This window comes from Rhinoraja longicauda, chromosome 23 (assembly GCF_053455715.1).
Source record: "Rhinoraja longicauda isolate Sanriku21f chromosome 23, sRhiLon1.1, whole genome shotgun sequence".
In the NCBI taxonomy this organism is placed as follows: domain Eukaryota; kingdom Metazoa; phylum Chordata; class Chondrichthyes; order Rajiformes; family Arhynchobatidae; genus Rhinoraja; species Rhinoraja longicauda.
Genome location: NC_135975.1, coordinates 9,238,745 through 9,264,084, shown reverse-complemented (window position 1 = coordinate 9,264,084; position 25,340 = coordinate 9,238,745). Strand labels below are relative to the sequence as shown.

Below are 25,340 nucleotides of genomic sequence, written 5' to 3'. Positions count from 1 at the left end.
ACAGAAACATTTTGGCCAAAAAATACAAAAATCTGAACACACGATCTTGCTATAGAAGAACTGTTTGATGCATTTTCCTAAATAACAGTAAACATCCTTCAATGTAATTCACTGAATTCAAGCCACCTTGGTATACATGAATACATACTAAACTACATAACATCATTTTTTCCTGTATTTTTCATGATATGGAATCAGGTAGCGACAAGAAAGAAAATAACATAAAGGTTTGAGAATAATTGCAGTAAATTCCACGAGGAATGCTAGAGGAAAGGAAATAAAGATAAATGATGGAATATTATCACTCTACAGCACTGCATTCCATTACCTGGTGGAAAGAATAGTGTTCCAACAACACGGCCCTCTCTGAACTCTAACCTGGTGGTGCCTGGGGCCATATAAAAGCGTTCCAATACAACTGATGCCAGAACTACATTCTTGTCAAAATTACTGGAAATCCACCCATCATGTACTGAAACAGTTACTGTAAGCGGGGTGGTCATATCCTTCTTCCTTAACCTAAAAGGTAAATTGGAAAATTTAAGACATAAGACCTGTATCTGAACATCAAAGTAAAAGTTTAAAATGGGAACGAGGGTGAGTGAGGAATTGTATAAAACTATTCTTTTGCCGTTCCTTAAAGTTGTAACATATCCTGTGGATAAAAAGGAACTAGTAGAGGTATTATATTTGAATTCGAAGGAGGTATTCGATAATGCATTTGATAGTCCAGTTATTGCAAAAAATAAGTCATAGTCTCAGAGAAAATATATAGGCACAAATAGAGGATTGGTTGGCTCAGAGAAAAAAGAAAGCAAGATAAATAGGTCTTTTTCTGATTGGCAAGATGCAATAAGTGGATAGTTTTAAAGATGACACAACAGGCACATAAGTTGCGAAGAGTACGCAGGGATGCTACAAAGATATAGATAAGTTAAGTGAGTGGACAAAGATCTGGTAAATGGAGAATTGTGCTGGAAAGTGTAAAATTATCCATCTTTATGAAAAATAAATAACATTACCTAAATGCTGAGGTATCCAAGTATTCTTGTACATTATATTAAAAAGCCTTAAGTTTCAGCTCCAGCAAATAATTAGGAAAGCTGACCAATTATTTTTGTTTATTACTTGGAAAATTGAATAGAATAATAGAGAATTTATGCTTCAAATATGCAAGGAGTATAGTATAGAAACATAAACATAATAACTCCATGTTCCATCCATTACTTCATCATAAAAAACAATACCTCATTGCTGGACGATTATCAGGTGCAAGCTTCATGCTCCAGATTAAGCCCATTGACTCTTGACCAGTGTAGGTGCCTCCCAATGATTTATCTTTGCTGACTGTCAAAAATAACATTTTAAAAAACTTACCAAAGTGTTACTAACAACACTTCCATTCAGATGAAAATGTTTATACTGGGTGGATGTACACGATTTATTTATTGATGTAATAATATTTTTTTTTCCACAAAGCCAGGCCGTATTACAAAGTTTAACGTTACAAAGTTTAATGATAGGATTAGATGATCATTTTCAAATTGACTTGGAAACAGATAAAAATCAAATGAAAACTTATTTTCTTTCCTCCCTTCATCTTTCATCCATTTCACCATAAAACTCACAAGAACAAACTACTTTGATTGTGTGTAGTGTTTTGTCTGAGAAGTCACACCAGGCTTATCACAAAAATGTTTATCTATTTAGTTGCATATCTATTACATAATATTGCAAAAACAAGAACCATAGATCAGAGAAACAGGTTCTTGCCACCTCTGATAAAACCAGGGGGATTTAGGAAACATATTATTTCCTCTCTATGCTCAAAATATCTGTCTTGAACATAGCATTGTCCCCCAAATATTAGCAATACAAAATTCCTCAGAAAAGGGTAAAAGGTGAATGGTGTAATTTAACTGTACGAACCTCGGACGATCCCCTCTGAATCACTGATGTAGTGGGCATATGCCATCCACCTATCGTCATCCTCAGACAGAAGCTGTGAGTGCAATGTAACCCGCTGGTTTGGAACTAAATGTCCAATCTCAAGCTTGACTGGTTCATCCACAAGCCCCCTTGTTGGCTCAGCTTTAATTATCGGTGCCACACTGGGACGATTATTCATTGCTCTACCTAAATTTAAAGAAAAAATATCAATGGGAATATCCATATAATAGCAATAGTTCCATTAAACATGCACAATATAGATTTTAAAATCACCCATTAAAAAAAATTATCTTCCACTATAGATTCTAACTCAATAGCGTAATTACATTTGTGTACATTACAAACAATAAGCTAGTCTGCAGCACCTTACATTTACGATGTGCCTTTTCCCAAATGACAGCTCTGACATCCGTCATTATCAAGTGCTTTGAGAGGTTGGTCATGGAAAACATCAACTCCAGCTTCCTAGGCAGCCTTAATCTCACTGCAATTTACCCACCACTGCAGCAAGTATAGAGCAGATGCCACCTCCCTGGTCCTACACTCATCCGTGGAACATCTGGCCTATGCCAGACTTTATTGTTTCTAGAGGACATAGATTCAAGATGAAGGGGAAAAGGTTTAATAGGAATCTGAGGGGTAACTTTTTCACACAAAGAGTGGTGGGTGTATGGAACAGGCTGCCAGAGGATGCAGTTGAGGCTGGGACAATCCCAACGTTTAAGAAACAGTTAAGACAGGTACATGGATAGGACAGGTTTGGAGGGATATGGACTAAGCGCAAGCAGGTGGGACTAGTGTAGCTGGGACATGTTGGCCGGTGTGGGCAAGTTGAGCCGAAGGGCCTGTTTCCACACTGTATCACTCTATGACTCAATGACTAGTTCTGTCTTCAACACAATAATTCCAACCAAACTAATCTCCAAACTCCTTGGGCCCAGGCACAGCACTGCCCTCTGCAACTGGATTCTTGATTTCCTGTTCCACGGGCTGTAATTAGCAAGGATAGGTGACACTCCTCCATGATAATTCTCAACACTGGTGTCCCACAAAGCTGTGTAATCAGCCCATTATATTCCCTATACACTTATGACTATACAGCTAAATTATGCTTTAACTCCATTTACAAGTTTGCATATGATACCACTGTAGCGGGTTGGAACTCAACCAATGACAAATTGGGGTACTGGAAGAAGGTATCAAACAATAATCAACATCATCAACATGAAGGAGATGCTCATCGATTTCAGAAAGTGGGATGGAATGCACTCCCTAATCAGCATCGATGGTGCTGAGGTAGAAATGGTTGAGAGCTTCAAGCTCCTAGGGGTAAATAATTTGTCCTGGTGCAAAACGCATTGATGCTGCAGTCATGAACGCACACCAATGCGCCTCCTTCCTCAGAAGGCTAAGGAAATTTAGCATGTCTCCAATGAGTCTACCTCTACAGGTACACTGTGCTGTCGGATCACAGTTTGATGTGGCCACTTCTCTACCCAAGACTGCAAGAAAATACAGAGAGGCATGATCACATCCCTGGCCATCACACAAACCAGCATATAACATATAACATTGAATATGTATTTGCAAAATCCATGGAATGTCAGTCTCAAAGGGGTCTTGAACATATAACATATAACAACTACAGCATGGAAACAGGCCTGTCCGGCCCTACCAGTCCACGCCGACCATTCTCCCTGACCTAGTCTCATCTACCTGCACTCAGACCATAACCCTCTAATCCCCTCTTATCCATATACCTATCCAATTTACTCTTAAATAATAAAATCGAGCCAGCCTCCACCACTTCCACCGGAAGCCCATTCCATACAGCCACAACCCTCTGAGTAAAGAAGTTCCCCCTCATGTTACCCCTAAACCTTTGTCCCTCAATTCTGAAGCTATGTCCCCTTGTTGGAATCTTCCCCACTCTCAAAGGGAAAAGCCTACCCACGTCAACTCTGTCCGTCCCTCTCAAAATTTTAAAAACCTCTATCAAGTCCCCCCTCAACCTTCTACGCTCCAAAGAATAAAGACCCAACCTGTTCAACCTCTCTCTGTAGCCTAAGTGCTGAAACCCAGGCAACATTCTAGTAAATCTCCTCTGTACCCTCTCCATTTTGTCGACATCCTTCCTATAATTTGGCGATCAGAACTGCACACCATACTCCAGATTCGGCCTCACCAATGCCCTGTACAATTTCAACATTACATCCCAACTTCTATACTCGATGCTCTGATTTATAAAGGCAAGCATACCAAACGCCTTCTTCACCACCCTATCCACATGAGATTCCACCTTCAGGGAACAATGCACAGTTATTCCCAGATCCCTCTGTTCCACTGCATTCCTCAATTCCCTACCATTTACCCTGTACGTCCTATTTTGATTTGTCCTACCAAAATGCAGCACCTCACACTTATCAGCATTAAACTCCATCTCCGTCTACACTTCACACTGCCTTGGGAAAGTAACCAACATATTCAAGAACCACTCATACCCCAGAAATTCTCTCTTCACCCCTATTGGGCAGAAGATACAAAACCATGTTCTACCAGATTTAAGAACAACCTCTTTCCATTGTTATCAGACTCTTCAACTAAGTTCATGCCAAGGATGAATTACTCATCTACGAATCTACCTCGTTTCAGCCATTCAATCATTACCAATTAAGCTAAACACCGAGCCACATTATTCAAAGTCCAAATATGTTTTCCACATGAAAACACTTTATTTATACTTCTTTCAAGTTAGTTGTCTACATGTTACCTCCTGTATCATTTCCTCAATGCCAGGGGAAAAGCATTCAGCAGAACATCTCTATTCAGCCTGCATTGCGACCTGCCTTTTGCTTTCATTTTTGATCTCATTGCTACTCCCATTTTGACTTCTTAGCCGTTGTCTTCCACAAGTTGAAGGACAGTACTTTTTTGATAATCAAGACTTCAATACAAATTATGATTCTGCTATTCCAACCTACCTCGTCTAGACATTTCTTTCTTGATTTGTGCCATTAACCATCTTTCATATTACACCATAATTCCTTTAGACACCAATTCCTTCCTGTCTTCCAACATCACTTCTTTGCTCTTCTCCTCATCCTTTCATGGAATCATTTAAAAATTACAACAAAATGTAGGCTCTGCGCCAGTCAATAGATTATCCAGCGCAATGCCCTCTTCCAGCACTAGGTCCGTGGCCATGTGTGCGTATTCTTATGTTCTGTGTTTGGGTAGGTGCAATAAAGAATGGAAAGTGAGAGATTACTCAAAATATTAGATGAATATAGGGGCCCCCAAGTGTGTGTTTTTCCAGGCATCCCAAATTTCACTAGCCTCTTCCTTTAAAAAAAAAAAAACCTCTTGCTGTTTCAATATCATTTGCTTATTCTCCCCGTCCACTCTTCAATGCCTATTGGTAATGCCTGGTATACTTGTCTAAGGTTTGATTGTACCCACGTATAGTATAGTCTGATTTAATTGGATTGCACGCAAACAGAGGTTTCTCACTGTACCCTGATGCACATAACAATAATCAACCAATCCCAATCCACTGCACTATAATCTTTACTCACTACCCATAATTATTCCTTTATCAAGTGACAATGCCAAACCTCCTATTTTTGTTTTTGGGCTATCAAATGAACTGGAACATTGAGTTAGCTATTCTGGTAACCATGGTAATCCAACTCTCTGTAATTGCTATAAAATAAAACTCATTTATTTCTAATAATGCCCTCAACTTGTCTATCTTGTTCCAAACGCCACATGCATTCAGATAGAGCATTAAGCTTTGACATTTTATAAACGTAGCTGCTCTCTATGGTTCTAATTTCAGCTTGAATCTTGATGCTTCCTTGTAAATCTTCTCTGCACTCTTTCTAGCTCAACGACATCCTGGCTATAGCAGGGTGACCAAAACTGAACACAATACTCCAAATGTGGCCTCATCAATGTAATTGTAACATAATAACCCAATGCGTATACTTAATACCATGACGGACGAAAGCCCATGTACTTAAAGCCTTCATGACCACTCCATCCACACCATTTTCAGGAACTATATACCTGCATTCCTAGATCCCTCTGCTCCACCACACTCGGAGACTTGCCATTCATAGTGAAACTCCTGCCCAGATTTGATTTCCCAAAATGCAACACCTCGCACTTATCCACAATAAACTCCATAAACCATTCCCAGATCTCCCAACATTTGATTTTGCAAATTCATAATATATGTCCAAAATTCAGAATTTTACATCAAAATCCATGATATTGCAACTTTTCAGCCAAAAAAGTGTATGCACACCAAATGCGCATACATGTTGTGCTACATTCATGTGTGAAAAACAACTATTATTTCCAACAGTCCGTAGTTCTTGGACTAAATGTACAATGTCAGACCTACCATATGTATATTTTGCTATTTATAGAAAGGTTATTGAACAGAGATACTTTTTGCAACAAAGAAAAAATTGTTTTGTTTTTTCTATTTTACTTTTTCCTTACACATCCCAATTCTCTTGGTATTGACTAAAAGAACAATGGTCATAAATGTATGACTAAGTTATGAAGAAAAAGTTGATATATGCGACTCGACCAAGCTTACAGAAGTACTTGAAGTAAATTTGAACATTAATTGATAATCATCCCAAAAAGGTGGTAATTAGCTTTTCTGCTGTGCTTTATATTTTAACCCTATGGCGAGTCTGGAAGCTTGTTCTTTGTTAAAGAAGTTTATTGCGGCAGCAATATTCGATTACAAAGTATAACAAACAGATTTACAGACAACCATTAAATCAAACTGTCCGCTTCGAAGTTCTCTTCCCACTGACTGGTTTTGGGTGCCAAAACCACCACCTGACCCAGCTGGCCAATCCGAGGCTACAACCCCATCTTAATTAATTAGACAATAGACAATAGGTGCAGGAGTAGGCCATTCAGCCCTTTGAACCAGCACCATCATTCAATGTGATCATGGCTGATCATTCTCAATCAGTACCCCGTTCCTGCCTTCTCCCCATACCCCCTGACTCCGCTATCCTTAAGAGCTCTATCTAGCTCTCTCTTGAATGCATTCAGAGAATTGGCCTCCACTGCCTTCTGAGGCAATGAATTCCTCAGATTTACAACTCTCTGACTGAAAACATTTTTCCTCATCTCCGTTCTAAATGGCCTACCCCTTATTCTTAAACTGTGGCCCCTTGTTCTGGACTCCCCCAACATTAGGAACATGTTTCCTGCCTCTAACGTGTCCAGCCCCTTAATAATCTTATACGTTTCGATAAGATCCCCTCTCATCCTTCTAAATTCAGTGTATACAAGCCTAGCCGCTCCAGTCTTTCAACATATGACAGTCCCGCCATTCCGGGAATTAACCTAGTAAACCTACGCTGCACGCCCTCAATAGCAAGAATATCCTTCCTCAAATTTGGAGACCAAAACTGCACACAGTACTCCAGGTGCGGTCTCACACGGGCCCTATACAACTGCAGAAGAACCTCTTTGCTCCTATACTCAACTCCTCTTGTTATGAAGGCCAACATTCCATTGGCTTTCTTCAATGCCTGCTGTACCTGCATGCTTACTTTCAGTGACCGATGCACTAGGACACCCAGATCTCGTTGTACGTTCCCTTTTCCTAACTTGACACCATTCAGATAATAATCTGCCTTCTTATTCTTACCACTAAAGTGGATAACCTCACACTTATCCACATTAAACTGCATCTGCCAAGCATCTGCCCACTCAAACAACCTGTCCAAGTCACCCTGCAACCTCATAGCATCTTCCTCACACCTCACACTACCCCCCAGCTTTGAATCATCTGCAAATTTGCTAATGGTACTTTTAATCCCTTCATCCAAGTCATTAATGTATATTGTAAATAGCTGCGGTCCCAGCACCGAGCCTTGCGGTACCCCACTAGTCTGCCTGCCATTTATCCCCACTCTTTGCTTTCTGTCTGTCAACCAATTTTCTATCCATGTAAGTACCCTACCCCCAATACCATGTGCTTTAATTTTGCCCACTAATCTATGTGGGACCTTGTCGAAGGCTTTCTGTAAGTCGAGGTACACCACATCCACCAGCTCTCCCCTGTCAATTTTCCTAGTTACATCCTCAAAAAATTCCAGAAGATTAGTCAAGCATGATTTCCCCATCGTAAATGCATGCTGACTCGGAACAATCCTGTTACTGCTATCCAAATGCTCCGCAATTTCGTCTTTTATAATTGACTCCAGCATCTTCCCCACCACTGATGTCAGACTCACTGGTCTATAATTTTCCGTTTTCTCTCTCCCTCCTTTCTTAAAAAGTGGGATAACATTAGCTACCCTCCAATCCACAGGAACTGATCCTGAATCTATAGAACATTGGAAAATGATCACCAATGCGTCCACAATTTCCTAGAGCCACCTCCTTGTACCCTGGGATGCAGACCATCAGGCCCTGGGGATTTATCAGCCTTCAGTCCCATCAGTCTACCCAGCACCATTTCCTGCCTAATGTGAATCTCCTTCAGTTCCTCCGTCACCCTAGGATCTCTGGCCACTAGAACATTTGGGAGATTGGATCTGTCTTCACTACGGAAGATACAAACAAAGTACCGGTTCAACTCGTCTGCCATTTCCTTGTTCCCCATAATAGATTCCCCTGCTTCTGACTTCAAGAGACCCACATTCGCCTTGACTATTTCTTTCCTCTTCACATACCTAAAAAAGCTTTTACTATCCTCCTTTATATTATTGGCTAGCTTACCCTCGTACCTCATCTTTTCTCCCCGTATTGCCTTTTTAGTTATCTTCTGTTACTCTTTAAAAGAGTCCCAATCATCTGGCTTCCTACTCTTCTTTGCTATGTTATACTTCTCTTTTATTTTTATACTGTCCTTGACTGCCCTTGTCAGCCACGGGTGCCTTTTACTCCCCTTAGAATCTTTCCTCCTCTTTGGGATAAATTGATCCTGCAACTTCTGCATTGTTCCCAGGAATACCTGCCATTGCTGTTCCACCATCTTCCCTGCTAGGGCCTCCTTCCAGTCAAATCTGGCCAGCTCCTGCCTCTGTAATCCCCTTTGCTATACTGTAATATTAACACTTCCGATTTTCCCTTCTCCCTCTCAATTTGTAGAGTAAAACTTATCATATTATGATCACTGCATCCTAATGGCTCTTTTACCTTGAGTCCCCTTATCAGATCAGGTTCATTACACAACACTAAATCCAGAATTGCCTTCTCCCTGGTAGGCTCCAGTACAAGCTGTTCAAAGAATCCATCTCAGAGGCACTCCAGAAACTCTCTTTCCTGGGGTCCATTACCAACCTGATTTTCCCAGTCTACCTGCATGTTGAAATCTCCCACAACCATCGTGGCATTACATTTGCGACATGCCAATTTTAGCTCTTGATTCCACTTGCACCTTATGTCGAGACTACTGTTTGGGGGCCTATAGATAACTCCCATTAGGGTCTTTTTACCCTTACAATTCCTCATTTCTATCCATACTGATTCTACATCTCCTGATTCTATGTCACCCCTTGTAAGGGAGTGAATATCATTCCTTACCAACGGAGCGACCCCACCCCCTCTGCCCACCTCTGTCTTTTCTATACGTTGTGTACCCCTGAATATTCAGTTCCCAGCCCTGGTCCTCTTGTAGCCATGTCTCTGTGATTCCCACAACATCATACTTGCCAATGTCTAACTGAGCCTCAAGCTCATCCACTTTATTTTTCATACTTTGCGCATTTAAATACAACACTTTCACTTCGGTATTCACCTCCCCTCTCACACCGATCACAATTGGCCCTGACCTTACTCTCTTATCCCATCTAGAGTCCTTTGCAATTTCTCCTGTATTCGCTTCCCCTTTAACTCCATCTTCATATTCCCAATTTGTCAAACCCTCCCCCCCACTACTTAGTTTAAAGCCACACGTGTAGCACTAGCAAACCTGCCTGCCAGAATGTTGGTCCCCCTGCTGTTAAGGTGCAACCCGTCCCTTTTGTACAGGTCACCCCTACCCCAGAAGAGATCCCAGTGGTCTAGAAATCTAAATCCCTGTTCCCTGCACCAGCCCCTCAGCCATACATTCATATCCCTGATCTCTCTGTTACTGCCCTCACCAGCACGAACAGTCCAGAGATAACCACCCTCGACGTCCTACTTCTCAGTCTTCTTCCTAACTCTAAACTCACGTTGCAGTATCTCCTTCCTCTTCCTCCCGATGTCGTTCGTGCCCACGTGCACAAATACCTCCGGTCGATCGCCTTCCCTCGCTAGGATGTTCTGAAGCCGGTCCGTGATGCCTTGACCCCTGGCACCAGGGAGGCAACTGATCATCTTCAAGTCCCGCCTGCCGCCACAGAATCTACTGTCTGTACCTCGGACAATGGAGTCACCTACTACTATGGCTCTTCCTGACTTCGGTCTCCCCGGTCGAGTCTCCTTGCCTGGATTAAAGCCACCAACCTGTCCGCTGCTCGGACTGGAAGCACCTTCTGCCCCAACAGCTCCCAAGAGGGTGTACCTGTTTGCAATAAGCACAGCCACCGGGGTCTCCTGCAGTCCACGTTCACTCCCCCTTGAAATGGTCTCCCACCTTCGCTCAACCTGGACCCTTGGCGTGACAGCCTCACAGTAGGTCCTGTCCAGGAAACTCTCACATTCCCGGATGGCCCTGAGGTCATCCAGCTGCTTTTCCAACTCCACCACACGTCCATTCAGGAGCTGCACCTGGACACAGTTCTTGCAGGTGTTGCTCCCAGAAGCTCCAGCTGTGTCCCTACCTTCCCACATCCTGCAGGAAACACACTGCACCAACTTATCAGCCATTACTTTATTGTCTAAAAACAAATCAGGCTCAAAAACAACTGTAACCTTCTCACCTCAGCCTCCTCGCCAAAGACTCGCAGCCAAAGACTCGCAACCAAAGACTCGCAACCAAAGACTCGCAACCAAAGACTCGCAACCAAAGACTCGCAACCAAAGACTCGCAACCAAAGACTCGCAACCAAAGACTCGCAACCAAAGACTCGCAACCAAAGATTCGCACTTTTCTCACAGGGCACTTGAGACTTGCAGCCAAAGACTCGCACTTTTCTCACAGGGCACTTCCCTCGACAGGGCCCCACCCCTTGTGCAAGCCTTGTTTATATCCGTCACTAAATTGCCTAATTGGCCAATTTACCAAACTTCTACTTTAATTGATCAGCCAATCCATGTACTCACTTCTATCCTGCCTTCCACTGACAAGCTTGGAGGTATGCGCTTCACTGATTGCCTGCTAGCGTCCTTTTGGCGCTCTTTTTAAACGGACTTTAACCTGCAATTAACACTTACTTTCTCTCAGCCAACAGTCTTCTTTGCTGCTGCACTCCCGACCTTTACTCGACTGATATAGTTATATAATCTTGCACTTAAATTTAATATTTACTCATTACAGTTCCACCACGGATTTTCTGGCAATCTTGGTTCCAGAGCTTTGCTGGTTTATCCAGCTGGCCAAGGAAGTCGGCTATGGGGATAGATGTGCTGGCTCCTGCTGGGCTGGAGTTCCAGAGCCCCGGCCGCAGGTTGAAAATTCAACCCTCCGATCAGCCATGGAAGTCCCGATGAGGTCGAGATTGGCTACGTTGCCCAGCCTAGGTGCCACATTTTTTGTGAGACTTCCGGGGCGGGGGGATTTCTCGTGGAACCCCTAGCGACCTCTAGCAGCCAAATAGACAAATTGGCCCTGGAAGTCCCAATGAGGTCGAGATTGGCTGCCTTGCCCAGCCTAGGTGCCACATTTTCAGGGAGACTTCCAGGGCGGGGTTGATTTCTCGTGGAACCTCTAGCGGCCGAATTGACAAATTGCAATTACCGACTGTTTTCGCGGACAAATGCGAGGCAAAATCGGAATGTAGATCGAAATCTACAATACCACCCACTTCAATGACATCTGCAAACTTGCTAATCATGCCTTCTGCATTCCATCCAAATCATTGATATCAATCACAACAGCAATGGATCCAATACCGATCCCCGAGACATCCCCACAGCCACAGGCCAAAAAAACAACCATCACTTTCCACTTCCTTCCATGAAACCAATTCTCTATCCAGTCGGCTAGTTCGCCCTGGTTCCCATACGATCTAACCTTCCAGAGCAGCCTCCCCTGCGAACCTTATCGAATACCTTGCTCAAGTCCATATAGGCAACACCCCTACAGCTTTGCCTTTGTCAACCTTTTTGGTTACTTCTTCGAAAAACTCAACTAAATTAATAAAACACGATCACCCACATACAAAACCATACTGACTATCCCTAATCACCCATGTTTATCCAAATGCATATATATCTTATTCCTCAGAATCCTCTCGAGTAACTTGCCTACCACATATGTTAGGCTCACTGATCTATAGTTTCTGGATTTTCATTGCAGCCCTTCTTAAATAGAGGCACAATGTTAGCCACCCTCCAATCGTCCGGCACCTCATCCACGTCAAATTATGATTCATATATCTCACCCAGGGCGCCTGTAATTTCTTCTCTAGCCTCCCTGATATACTGATATACCTGATCAGGTTCAGGAGATTTATCTACCCTCATATGTCTCAAGACATCCAACACCTCCTCGACCGTAATACAGATAGGCCTCAAGACATCTCCATTAACTGTGCTAGGTTCCCCAATCACTTCTTTCTCCACGGAAATGAGAAATACTCATTGACGACCTGGCCCAACTCCTGCAGCTCCACATTGAGGTGACCACTTTGATTTCCAAGGGGCCCTATTCTCTCTCTAGTTACCCTCTTTCCTTTAACGTACTTATAAAGTCTCTTAGGGTTTTCATAAGATAAGGGGTCATAAGACATAGGAGCAGAATTAGGCCATTTGGCCCTTCTTGTCTACTCCGGCATTCAATCATGGCTGATCTATCTTTCCCTCTCAACCCCATTCTCCTGCCTTCTCCCCACAACCGACACCCTTACTAATCAAGAACCTGTCAATCTCTGTTTTAAAAATACCCAAAGACTTGGCCTCCACTGCCATCTCTAGCAATAAATTCCTGATTCATCACAAATTTTCCTTATTATCTGCCAGAGCCATCCCCGACCCCTTTTTTGCCCTCTGATTCCTTACGTATTATGCTCCTCAGTTCCTAAAAATCCTCCAAGGACACACGTGTGCCCCACTGTCTCTACCTGTGCCGGGTTTCCTTGTTTTTCCTGACCAGAGCTTCAGTTTCTCGACATCCAAGCGTGCTTAATCCTGCCTGCCTTTCCCTTTACCTTAAGCAGAACATGCATGCCCTGAACTCGTCATCACACTTTTAAAAGCATCCCACTTTCCTTTGCCCTCAAACAACCTACTCCAATCAACTTTAACAAGATCCTGTCTCATACCATTAAAGTTGGCCTTTCCCCAATTCAGAATTTTAACTTGTGGCCTTCTCCATAACTATTTAAAAACTAATAGAATGATTGTCACTGGTCCCAAATGGCACACCCATGGACACATCAGTCACTTGCCCATACTAAATATGACAGTTCCAATCTGTATTGGGGAATTTTAAATCCCCTATGACAACCCCATTTGTCTTACAGTTGCATGTAATCCCCAGGCCTATATTTTTTCTTCTAATTCCCACTATTTGGAGGCCTATCGTACACTCTCAACAAGATGATCATCTCCTTTATATTTCTCAGTTCTACCCAAATAGCTTGATTGATATCGGTAATATAATCTCAGACTACAATACAGTACAATACAATATATCTTTATATATTGGGAATGCGCCTCCCATACGATGCAATAATTTAGTTAATTTAAACAACAGCAACCCAACGAAACAAATTGTAACAGTGACATTCTTCTTAATCAATAAAGCAACACCCCTCCTTTCTAACCTCCACTTCCATCGCACCTGTACCCTGGCACGTTAAATTATTTTAGATTTAGATATACAGCGTGGAAACAGGCCCTTCGGCCCACCGAGTCCGTGCCGCCCAGCGATCCCCGCACATTAACACTATCCTATACACACTAGGGACAATTTTTACATTTTACCCAGTCAATTAACCTACATACCTGTACGTCTTTGGAGTGTGGGAGGAAACCGAAGATCTTGGAGAAACCCCACGCAGGTCACGGGGAGAACGTACAAACTCCGAACAGACGGCGCCCATAGTCAGGATCTCCAGCGCTGCATTCGCTGTAAGGCAGCAACTCTACCGCTGCGCCACCGTGCCGCCCTGGTTAAACCGCCAGTCCTGCCTTAGCTTGGTTTACATAACAGCTACAACATCCCAGTCACACATACCTATCCAGAGAGAGTTCATCCATCTTGTCTGTTACTCCACCTGCATTAAAATACATGCAATTTAATCCCACTGTGCTCCTGCCTGTCCACTGAATTTTCTTTAATCGCCTTCCATACCAACTTTGGGCCTCTCACCTGCACTGGATAATAGACAATAGACAATAGGTGCAGGAGGAGGCCATTCGGCCCTTCGAGCCAGCACTACCATTCAATGTGATTATGGCTGAATCATTCTCAATCAGTACCCCATTCCTGCCTTCTCCCCATACCCCCTGACTCCGCTATCCTTAATAATAATAATAATAATGCATTACATTTATATAGCGCTTTTCATACACTCAAAGACGCTTTACAGGGATTACTAGAACATAGAGAAGAAAATAAATGGATAAATAAGTAAACGAACAGAAAAAGGAGACAGAAGGTGAGGTGACGGTCAGTGGTTGAAGGCAGTGCTGAACAGGTGAGACTTCAGTGATGTTTTGAATGTGGTGAGTGAGGAGGAGTCTCTGACGGTTTGGGGTAGTGAGTTCCAGAGGGTGGGAGCAGCGATGGAGATAGCCCTGTCCCCCCAGGATCTGAGTTTGGTCCGGATGGGGGGGGACAGGAGGTTGGCAGCAGTAGAGCGGAGGGTGCAGGTGGGAGTGTGCCTGTGGAGGAGGTCAGTCAGATAGGATGGGGCCAGGTTATGGAGGGCTTTGTAGGTCATGAGGAGGATTTTGTACTGGATTCTGTGGGGGATGGGGAGCCAGTGGAGCTTGTAAAGGACGGGGGTGATATGGTCACGGATCGGGGAGTGGGTGAGTAGACGGGCAGCGGAGTTTTGAATGTATTGAAGTTTACTGATGATTTTTGAGGGTGAGCCATAGAGGAGGCTGTTGCAGTAGTCCAGACGGGAGGTGATGAAGGCGTGGATGAGGGTTTCTGCAGCTGTGGAGGAGAGGGATGGACGGAGACGGGCGATGTTTTTGAGGTGGAAGAAGGCTGTCTTTGTGATGTGTTTGATGTGTTTGTCGAAGGAGAGGGTTTGATCAAAGATGATTCCAAGATTCCGGATGTGAGGGGAGGTGGATACTGGGAGACCATCAATATTGAGGATGAAGTTTTGGGTGGATTTGGTGAGCGTTTTTGGACCTATGATGATGATTTCAGATTTGTTGCAGTTGAGTTTGAGGAAATTTGATTGAAGCCAAGATTTTATTTCAGTGATGCAGTTTGTCAGTGTAGAGTGTGTGGTGGTGGAGATTGACTTGGTGGAGATGAGGAGCTGGATATCATCGGCGAAGCAGTGGAAGAGCTTAATAGCTCTATCAAGCTCTCTCTTGAATGCATTCAGAGAATTGGCCTCCACTATCTTCTGAGGCAGAGAATTCCACAGATTTACAACTCTCTGACTGAAAAAGTTTTTCCTCATCTCCATTCTAAATGGCCTACCCCTTACTCTTAAACTGTGGCCCCTGGTTCTGGACTCCCCCAACATTGGGAACATGTTTCCTGCCTCTAACGTGTCCAACCCCTTAATAATCTTATATGTTTCGATAAGATCCCCAGTCATCCTTCTAAATTCCAATGTATACAAGCATAGCCACACCCCTGCCAATCTAGTTTAAACACACCCGTGTAATACTAGTGTGAGAAAGGGGTAAAAAGGGATAATTGATTTAGACTAAGGATTCTGAGAAATAGCTGACTCGACAATACGACCCTGAGAAATAACTGACCAGACAGTGCTCGGCTAGAAAAAAAACCGTAAGAACAAATAGTGACAGACCAAGGACAAGTGTTAGAAGATAATCAGAGAACTGGGAGGAAGGCCAAAATAATCAGAGAGCTAGGAGAGGGGGAGGGCATGAACTACTCTGTACTGTGCTTGCCTAATGAAATAAATGAATATTACTGTATGATGTGGAAGGCAACAGGGGCGGTGACGGTAGATTGTGCACCTCAGTGCTCCGATTGGAAGGAGCCCGAAGGGGAGGAATTACAGGTGTAACAATTGTAAAATGAAGTGAATAAAAAGAGGGTATTTTCCCGACATCGGTGTGTCTCGACAGGGGAGACACCCAACTCTATAGACTTGCAAATAAACTATACTTGTTTCTCTAGATTGTCTCGAGCATCGTGATTGTGAGCACTCACATTTGCATCTCACAAACTTGGGGGCTCGTCCGGGATCGCCACTCCGGCCGGCTGACGGGAGTATACGGAAGAAGGGAAGGTGCACCCCGCTGAGTTCAGCGGTCTCAGACTCCTTGCTTGCCGTCAGCGGTTTGAGCGAGTGATACCTGGACCAGAGACTCGAGAAACAAGTGGGAGGACCAGGAAATCGCGAGGAGCTAAATCGAGTGATTCTTGTGCACAGGACCCGGGTAAGAAAACTGACTATTAAGTACTACTCGGGCGATTACAGCTAAGATCGGAGGGAATAAAAAAAAAAAAAATAAAAATAAAAAATAATAAGGAATTCCGATCGGGATAAGATCGGAGGGGAATTTCCGATCGGGAGGATGGGCAGTGAAAACGGAAAGCCCAAAGGGGAGGGGAAGGACGGTAAGCCCGACCCCCGCATTCCGCCTGATAGTCCGTTGGGGCGAATGCTGAGCCACTGGGGGCAGGGAAAAACCCAGGGATTGGAGAAAACAAAAAACTGCACTTAAACTGACTGACCAAGTGCACTAACATAACATAAGACGAATACAATGAATAATACAGCATTGCCTTCAACCACTGAAGGTCACCTCACCTTCTGTCTCCTTTCTCTGTTCGTTTACTTATTTATCTATTTATTCACTTCTCTATGTTCTAGAAATCCCTGTAAAGCGTCTTTGAGTGTTTGAAAAGCGCTATATAAATGTAATGCATTATTATTATTATTATTATTAAAATAACTGCAGTTGAACTACTAAGTAGGAAGTTCCCCGTATCCAAAGAGGATATTAAAAAAAACACTCTAAGAAATGGGGAAAAAAAAGGATGAAAAAAATTGGTTACGAAATGGCCCACGAAATGATATAAATATGATATAAATTTTGATATAAACATGTGTGATGAAATGGGAGTGTTAATTAAGAACTATAAGCCTAAGGATAAATCAGAAACCCGAGTAACGAAAAAGGAAAAAGAACTAGACGTACTTAAATTGTTTAGAATAGAAGGAGAAAGGCTGAGGAAAGCATAGCAGGAAAAGAATACCACCCCAAACAAGGGTGAAAGACCCCCAAAACAGCATGAAAGTCAGGAGCTTCAGGAGAAAAAAATCAACTCTGTACCCCAGCCTATGGGACCCTGGGTATCCCCCTCCCTATTCCGGCCAGGACGGAACAAAGCAGTGCCCTTTGGTAAAAGGGAATAGTGGAGATAGAGGGAGAAGTCACAACTTGGAACGATGAGCAAGACATAAAGGAATATAGACAGAGAAGGGGGCAGCGAGAAAAGGAAAGGATGAAGCAAGAAGCACGGGAACTAGAAGCAGACATCAAAAGGCTGCAGGACCTCAGGGACCTCAAGATTTATGGGACCCGTCAGGCAGCAAATGAGGAGTATGAGGGAAACAGCAACACAGAAACACAGGCGAGTAATCAGCAGGCATCAGAGATAAGGCAAAACTGTGAGAATGAAGCAGAATTAGAAAGTGATGGGGAAAGAACAAGGGAGTGTAGAAGGGAAATAGAGGCATCCATAAAGCGCTTAGAGATAGAGATAAGGGGGATGGAAAAAGATATGGAAAGAAAAGAAAGGAAAGCCAGGGGTACGCCCAGAGAAGAATGAGGTGGGAAAGTATACAGATAGAACCACAACAGGAGATGGTGAACGAGAGACAGGAGCTGAGGGGGAGAATGATGCCATTACTTTTGAAAAAGGCAGGACAAACCCAGTATATTCCTTGGGCGACCCGAGACCTAGAGGGGCTGAGAAACGCCTTGCCCAACATCTGTTTGTAAATGCGGAAAATGGGATAGCCTTCGGGATATTGACTCAAAGGAGGGGGGAAACCGGCAGCCCGTGGCATTTTTATCAAAAATATTGGACCCAGTGTCACGAGGATGGCCTGTCTGTAGACAATAGGCAATAGGTGCAGGAGTAGGCCATTCAGCCCTTCGAGCCAGCACCGCCATTCAATGTGATCATGGCTGATCACTCTCAATCAGTACCCCGTTCCTGCCTTCTCCCCATACCCCCTCACTCCGCTATCCTTAAGAGCTCTATCCAGCTCTCTCTTGAAAGCATCCAACGAACTGGCCTCCACTGCCTTCTGAGGCAGAGAATTCCACACCTTCACCACTCTCTGACTGAAAAAGTTCTTCCTCATCTCCGTTTTAAATGGCCTACCCCTTATTCTTAACCTGTGGCCCCTTGTTCTGGACTCCCCCAACATTGGGAACATGTTTCCTGCCTCTAATGTGCCCAATCCCCTAATTTGGAGACCAAAACTGCACACAGTTCTCCAGGTGCGGTCTCACCAGGGCCCGGTACAACTGTAGAAGGACCTCTTTGCTCCTATACTCAACTCCTCTTGTTATGAAGGCCAACATTCCATTGGCTTTCTTCATTGCCTGTTGTACCTGCATGCACTAGTGACTGATGCACTAGGACACCCAGATCTCGTTGAACATCCCCTCTTGTATACAGGCAGTGGCAGCCACGGCGGTCCTAGTAGAGGAGAGCAGGAAATTGACCTTTGGGGGGGTTTTGGTGGTCTCCACCCCACATACGGTGAGAACAATATTGGCTCAGAAATCCAACAGATGGTTAACGGACTCTAGAATTTTAAAATATGAAGCTATCCTGTTGGAAAAGGACGATTTGACCATGATTACAGACAAAAATTTAAACCCATCTCAGTTTCTGTACCCGCCCGAAGAAAGAGAAAACGAGACAGGGAAGCCAGAACACTGCTGTAGTGATATAATAGATTTACAGACAAAAAGTAGAGAAGACTTGGAAGAACAACCTCTGGCTGAGGGTAGCCGGTGGTTTACAGACGGGTCCTCCAGATGTATAGATGGAAAAAGACATAGTGGATACGGTATAGTGAATGGGGAAACTATGGAGGAAATTGAAAGTGGCAGGCTGCCTGGTAGTTGGTCAGCCCAATCTTGTGAATTATACGTAATAATGAGAGCTTTGGAACTATTGGAGGGAAAGGAAGGAACAGTGTATACCGACTCAAAATACGCCTTTGGGGTGGTACACACCTTTGGGAAGATCCGGAAAGAGCGAGGAATGATAACAGCTCGGGGGAAAGAATTAGCGCATGAGCAATTGATAGGACAGACACTGGAGGCCTTGCAGAAACCAGAACGGGTAGCCATAGCACATGTGTCAGGGCATCAGAAGGGTAACACCCTGGAAGCCCGAGGAAATAGGACAGCGGATGAGGTGGCAAAGAGAGCGGCCACAGATCAGACGGTAGAAATGATGTCAGATACCTTTAAGGGAACCAGAGGAAAAGATACCTATCTTTGGTGAAAAAGAGCAGGAACACATGAGAGAAATGGGAGCCCGGCGTACCCCAAATGGGAAATGGTGGACACCGGATGGAAAGCAGCTATTGAACAAAGAAATTATGAGGGAGTTATTAGGGAGGCTGCACGGGCAAAGCCATTGGGGAACCCAAGCCCTCTGTGATACCCTCCTCAGGACCTACGCTTGCCGTGGGATGTATACCATGGCCAAACAAGTCATAGGGGGTTGTGTAATATGTCAGCAAATCAACAAAAAAATCATGAGAGCAGTCCCAGGAGGAGGACAACCATTAGCAATAAGGCCCTTCCAAAGAATACAGATAGACTTCACCGAGTTGCCCCAAATACAGAGATGGAAATACCTGTTAGTGGTAGTGGACCATTTCACTAGATGGGTAGAAGCATTCCCTACAGTAACTGCCACCTCACAGTCGGGAGCCAAGGTATTATTGGAGCAAATTATACCCAGATATGGGATTGTGGAAACAATAGACTCAGATAGAGGGACCCATTTTGCCTCCAAAACACATAAAATGATATGTGAAGCATTAGGGATAGAATGGAAATTGCATACACCATGGCATCCCCAGAGTTAGAAACATAGAAAATAGGTGCAGGAGTAGGCCATTCGGCCCTTCGAGCCTGCACCGCCATTCAATATGATCATGGCTGATCACTCAGCTCAGTAGCCTGTACCTGCCTTCACTCCATACCCCCTGATCCCTTTAGCAAAAAGGGCCACATCTAACTCCCTCTTAAATATAGCCAATGAACTGGCCTCAACTACCTTCTGTGGCAGAGAATTCCACAGACTCACCACTCTCTGTGTGAAGAAATGTTTTCTCATCTCGGTCCTAAAAGACTTCCCCCTTATCCTTAAGCTGTGACCCCTGGTTCTGGACTCCCCCAACATCGGGAACAATTTTCCCGCATCTAGCCTCTCCAACCCCTTAAGAATTTTATATGTTTCTATAAGATCCCCCCTCAGTCTTCTAAATTCCAGCGAGTACAAGCCCAGTCTATCTAGTCTTTCCTCATAGTTCCGGAAAGGTGGAAAGAATGAATGGCACCTTGAAAACCCAAATCACCAAGTTAATAGAGGAAACGAGACTCCCCTGGACTAAGTGCCTTCCGATAGCCTTGTTAAGAATCCGAACGGCACCTCGGAAAGACATAGGGGTATCACCATATGAGATGTTATTCGGGCTCCCGTACTTAGGAAAGATAGAAGGGATCCCAACAATACCAGGGAACGACGTGTTCCTAAGAAACTATTTACTGGCAGTATCCCAATCTCTTGCAGAACTAAAAACTAAAGGATTACTGGCCCAGAGCCCGCCACTGGATTTTCCGATTCACTCAGTCAAGGCTGGAGACTGGGTACTAATAAAAACGTGGAAGGAAGAAAAGTTGCAACCTAGATGGACTGGACCCTACCTTGTGTTATTAACCACCGAGACAGCAGTACGAACAAAAGAAAAAGGGTGGACACACGCAAGTCGATTTAAGGGTCCCGTGGAGGCCCCACCAGACAATATCAGCCCGTGGACGGTACGTGGAGGAAAGGAACCATTGACTTTGGTATTCACCAAGACCCCGCACGGAAAATGAAGACTTCGTGCTGGTGGATCGGGTGCTGGGTGGTTACCCAGCTTGTGAGTAATGTAGCATGTATAAAAATCACTATACCACAGAATAGAAGGGCCACCACCATCCCATTTGATGTATGTAAAGGAAAATCATGGTGTGGTTATAGAATGTATGTATGCACCCATCCCTGTAAAAATTGGCGCGAGGTATTCACTTCATCCAGAGAAGGGTGGCAAAAGTCCACCTATCAAACTGATAGGTGGAGAGTATATCAAAACCCAAACAAGGGATTGCCAGGACGTGTATATGTAAGCATACAGAGGGTTCAAATAAAGGAAAGTGGTAGGTATTGGATATGTGCAGACAGAACAGGGAAGGATGCATGCCTGAGGTTTGAAATAGAGGTAGACCGGGACGGATATATAGTAAAATATGAGGATAAGGGGGAAATGTTCCAGATAGATGACAGTCAGAGTAGGGATACCTGGGCAACCCCAGCACCACCGGTAGTCAGCAATGTCACCACGGTATATGAGCCTAAGGATTTGAAGATAATGATAGTAACAGGAGAGATAGAATTAAGGCAATTATATGAGGAGGGAATACCAACAGGGGAAAAGGGAACCAACACCTGGCTTACCTGGATGATGTACACGGCCAGAAGTATGCAACAAACCAATTGCTACGCCTGCGCCGGAGCTAAGTCTCAGCTGGTCCCAGTACCATTTCCCCTGAATTGGAGTAGGACACCTGGGGCTATGTCATGTATACTACAACTATTCACGAATCCCATACTACCAAAGAATGAGACCTGCCAGAGCTACCATTACCTATTCCCGGCTAGCAATATCAACACGAAGGGTCAAAGGAAAGACCCTCGACCTCCCCCATTCACCATTCCCCTAGGGGAGGAGGGATTTGAGTGCTATACAAGATATAACCTAGATGGCCAGGAAATGGGGGAGGTGCTAAACTGCAATCAGACGTATAACATAACAGCTGAGGAACAGGGGTCACTGTTCAGTAGCTCCTGGCTGATAAAGCAGATAGTCAGTAGAGCCGATGTCTGGTGGTGGTGCGGAGAGGATACCCTGTGGCCCCGGCTACCAGAGTCATGGACAGGAACCTGTACCCTTACACAACAAAAAGGGGGGGTGTGCGTAATGTTTGGGGAACAATGTTGCACCTACATCCCCAACAACACTGCTCCTGATGGGTCCGTGTCAAGGGCCCTAACGAGTCTCACCTCCTTGTCTATCGAATTGGCCGAGAACTCAGGAGTAGACACCTCCTGGACCAAGTTTCTAGACTCCTGGTTTGGGAAATGGAAGCACATCTTTACATCAGCCCTAACATCAGTGATAGTTATGATGGGGTTGCTGTGTCTATTCGGATGTTGCATCATTCCCTGCATACGGGGGTTGTCTCAGAGATTGATAGAGGCAGCTCTGACAAAGAACGACATTGCCATGATGGCCTTTAGAGCACAGCATGACCAGCAGGAGGAATATAGAGAGGCAAAGGCTCTGCTGCTGGCACTAGAAAAGGAGGAAATAGTATAAATCAAAGTAGCGTAGCATAAGAAAAAGGGTGGATTGTGAGAAAGGGGTAAAAAGGGATCATTGATTTAGACTAAGGATCCTGAGAAATAGCTGACTCGACAATACGACCCTGAGAAATAACTGACCAGACAGTGCTCGGCTAGAAAAAAAACCGTAAGAACAAATAGTGACAGACCAAGGACAAGTGTTAGAAGATAATCAGGGAACTGGGAGGAAGGCCAAAATAATCAGAGAGCTAGGAGAGGGGGAGGGCATGAACTACTCTGTACTGTGCTTGCCAAATGAAATAAATGAATATTACTGTATGATGTGGTAGACAACAGGGGCTGTGACGGTAGATTGTGCACCTCAGTGCTCCGATTGGAAGGAGCCCGAAGGGGAGGAATTACAGGTGTAACAATTGTAAAATGAAGTGAATAAAAAGAGGGTATTTTCCCGACCTTGGTGTGTCTCGACAGGGGAGACACCAAACTCTATAGACTTGCAAATAAACTATACTTGTTTCTCTAGATTGTCTCGAGCATCGTGATTGTGAGCACTCACATTTGCATCTCACACTAGCAAACCTGTGTCACTGGATAATCAACTTCTAACCTGCTTTACCAGCCAGTCCAGTTGAATTTCTGGTCAAATCATGATGGCAGGATATTGATGGTGCTGATATTGATCAGAAAAATAGTCTCAGGAAGTTAGACTCTCTTATTTTCCAACACTTTGGCAGCACAAATATTATATGCCACCTGTCAGCCCATTCCTGAATGTTACTGAGGTCCTGCATCATGCGGGGCAACAATTTGCTGCGAAGCTGAATTGAATTGGGGTATTGTCGTCCGGAGACCAGAGTTACATCTCTCTCAGCCGAAATACCGATTCAAATGCAAGGGATGTTGAGTCTGCCTTCTAGTAAAACGAAAACTCTGTCTCTCAATCAGCCTCATATGAAATGTTGTGTGTATCAATTCATGTAACTGTCGGCGGAAATGGCCGGCTACCCAAAAGCAAGAAACTACAGGTGCTCAGTGAGTGGTGATAAGTTATGAAGCTATTAGTAACTGAATACAATTCACTTAAATTATTTTTTTGGTACAGAAATGTGACTGACCTGAACCTCCCCTTACAGCAGCTGGCCCCGACCGACTTCAAACCAGGATAAAACCGTCTCGATGTGCCTGCGCACTCTCAGTCTTTCGGGGTGGGCTCGCAGATAATACGAGGTTTCCGTGATTGTACATACCGGGCACCCTGCCACCTTTTCATTGCTTCTCCCAGCCCTGTGACGGTGTTCTCAATCATGGCCCGCTACTGTAGGTGGGCGCCGGGTGGTGGCGGCGACGAACGAAGGAAGGAAGGAACCGCCTCTGCTCGAGACCACTTCCAACAGCAAAGTCCGCGCGCCCTGGACCAAAGATACCACAGGAACAATGTAGACCACTCGACCTTAAAAACCGTGTCGCGTAGTATATCATGGCGCCATTTTAGTAGGTAGAAACTTGCAGAAACATTTAAAAAGAAAAATAACAAAAATCTGTGAAATTGATAGATGAGATATATTCTGCATTTTAATGGTATAATCATCACACATACTGTTCCCCCCCCCCAAAACACTGATTGAACTGCGAGAGGCATAACGGACGGACGGCCGGCGTTGCTTACTAAAATGGCTCCTTTGCGTACTACGCACTTCGGTATAGGCGATTTCGACGGAGTGGTCCGTCTTGTTCCTCTAGTGCCTTTGGCCTGGACCCGGGGCGGCCGTCACGTGACGCGCCCGCGCGCTCCAGGCCTGCAGTGAGAGCGCGGCCGTCCGTTAACTGTTTCCGACCAAGGCAAGGGTGCAGACATCCAACGTTGCCCATCCACGTCCTCCAGAGATACCTTCACTCTTTTCACAAGCGACATCTCGCTTTTCTTCCAGAGATGCTGCCTGACCAGCTGAGTTACTCCAGCACTTTAGTGCGCCTTAGGCTTTGCCAGCTCGGTTCATGACATGGAAACTGTCAACAATCTGCATGTCTGAAGAGGGGTCTCGACCCGAAACGTCACCCATTCCTTCTCTCCCGAGATGCTGCCCGACCTGCTGAGTTACTCCAGCACTTTGTGAATAAATACCTTCGATTTCTACCAACATCTGCAGTTATTTTCTTATATAACAATCTGCATGTAGTGGGTGAAATCTTTACTTCAGAACTGGTCACATGTTTAGCCAGGCTGTTTCTGTACAGACACAATATGGCATCTACCTAACCATCTGGAAAATCAGATTTCTATTTGTAGACAACAGTTCCGCTTTCAATACCTTTATCCTATTCAAGCTCAATTACAAACTCGTGGAAGTTGGAGTCAACTGGCTTCCAACCTCGCTATCAGCCAACAGATCACAAGCAGTGAGGACATGTGACAAATCATCCTCTACGATAATCCTCAACAACACCGATGCCCCGCAAAGAGGCATCCTCGGCCCCC

General features: G+C 44.4%; 1 protein-coding gene across 5 annotated transcripts in view; it reads right to left on the bottom strand.

The window, feature by feature from the left end:
* Positions 1-24,551, bottom strand: part of LOC144604843 (bile acid-CoA:amino acid N-acyltransferase-like) — a 38,707-nt gene extending 14,156 nt beyond the window's left edge. The window contains exons 1-6 of one of the 5 annotated variants that reach the window (XM_078419589.1): positions 24,531-24,551; positions 23,980-24,273; positions 14,261-14,300; positions 1,930-2,136; positions 1,248-1,347; positions 329-519 (exon numbers count right to left, since the gene is read on the bottom strand). In XM_078419589.1, the coding sequence (XP_078275715.1) occupies positions 329-519; positions 1,248-1,347; positions 1,930-2,136; positions 14,261-14,279 (517 nt within the window). In that variant the 5' untranslated portion in view covers positions 14,280-14,300; positions 23,980-24,273; positions 24,531-24,551. Of the gene's footprint in view, positions 1-328; positions 520-1,247; positions 1,348-1,929; positions 2,137-14,028; positions 14,199-14,260; positions 14,301-23,979; positions 24,443-24,530 lie in introns of those variants that run through there. The other 4 variants (XM_078419587.1, XM_078419591.1, XM_078419590.1 and 1 more) reach the window with 4 other exon arrangements.
* Positions 24,552-25,340: the final 789 nt, after the last annotated feature.